We start from the raw sequence: 1356 nt of genomic DNA, 5'->3' as shown, positions 1-1356 counted from the left end.
ATGCAATTAATTTATCTTGCTTCGTCGTCTTTTTTCTGAGAAGAAAAGGTCATGATCATTGCAAACATATATACACACACACATACATATACATACTCACACATATATTTACACACGCACACACACGCACGCACGCACGCACACACACGCACACATATATAAATCGTTGTTAATTTTGTATGCAATTAATTTATCTTGCTTCGTCGCTATTTTTCTGGGAAGAACAGCTCATGATCGTCGCTTTTAAGAATTTTTCGGGGCTCAAGCATTTGACCTTTTTATGCTTTTCATTTTATTTCCTTTCCTGGAGCCCTAAAATGTTTTATTTATCCCGAGTTTAATTGAGATTCTTGTTAACGGTGGAGTAAATAGCATATTTGCAGATCAAGAACCTTCAATTAAGCTCATTTAGAAGATGTCATCAATGAGGTAAAAAGCCATTCAAATATTTATCAAACAACTGACTAGTTCATAAAACAGATTTCTGAAATGATCTGTTTATCACCATTGCATCGGGTAAGCAATCAAACTCAATGGAATACATCTGTTTGAGATATATATAGCGACCGTTCATTATCTCCCCTCACCATTAACTTTCGGTAATATCTTACGATCATAAGAACCCAGGAGGCCTCAGAAGAAGTTTGAGGTCCGAGCAGAAGCAAAGGGAATCCGCCCTTCCTGTACCTTAAGGCATGAGTGGCGGAAGCAATACTTGATATAACATTTCCCTGTTGAGAAGAAAATGAGTAACAAAATTTTTGACAAATCTTTGAGAAAATCAGTGTAACGCTTTCAGTGTAAAGTGCCGAAAGACTATGTCTATCCCTGGTTTTTTTTCAGGGATGCTGTGAGACTTTGCTTATTCACAAAGAAATATAGCAACTTGAAAGAGAAACGGCCGTCTTGAATGACTTCATGGGCCCTCATCCCGATCAGCAACAGATTTAAATCAGGGGTGACGTAATTTCGTGGTAAGAGAGTAAATAGAAAGATGATTGCGACGAGTGAAGGGTAAATCGATGTGTTGTTAATCATATTCATCAGCATTTTCCTTCTCACTTGGTTGCCTAGGTTATATCTGTGCATCTTTATCCACCCATTTTCCTCCCTTACTTTTTAAAAGAATTAAATTTTATCTTATTTTTATTTATATCTAATTGGCAATATTAACAGGAGCAGGGTTGAACAACAAAAATGTTTCGCGTTATATTGTGAAGGACTGACAGAAGTAGTCGACAGTTAACCTCCGTCGTTTTCAACCAACTGTTTGCAACGTGTATTTCCTGCAGCAGCATGATAAATTATTCCTGAATATGAACATTTGTACAACTTACTCTGGTATGATAAGGAACG

The 1356-nt window shown here is 36.9% G+C and overlaps 1 protein-coding gene across 1 annotated transcript in view; it reads right to left on the bottom strand.

The window, feature by feature from the left end:
• The window catches only part of LOC149048711 (gamma-aminobutyric acid type B receptor subunit 2-like), a 13584-nt gene extending 12495 nt beyond the window's left edge, over positions 1 to 1089 (bottom strand). Inside the window, exons 1-2 of the mRNA XM_089199534.1 lie at positions 1063 to 1089; positions 588 to 731 (exon numbers count right to left, since the gene is read on the bottom strand). Coding sequence (XP_089055660.1) covers positions 588 to 731; positions 1063 to 1089 — 171 coding nt within the window. The remainder of the gene's footprint in view (positions 1 to 587; positions 732 to 1062) is intronic.
• Between the last annotated feature and the right edge of the window lie 267 nt (positions 1090 to 1356).

Source organism: Pocillopora damicornis, chromosome 3, assembly GCF_964200805.1.
Source record: "Pocillopora damicornis chromosome 3, jaPocDami1.2, whole genome shotgun sequence".
Classification (NCBI taxonomy): domain Eukaryota; kingdom Metazoa; phylum Cnidaria; class Anthozoa; order Scleractinia; family Pocilloporidae; genus Pocillopora; species Pocillopora damicornis.
This window is presented reverse-complemented; position numbering and strand designations above follow the sequence as displayed.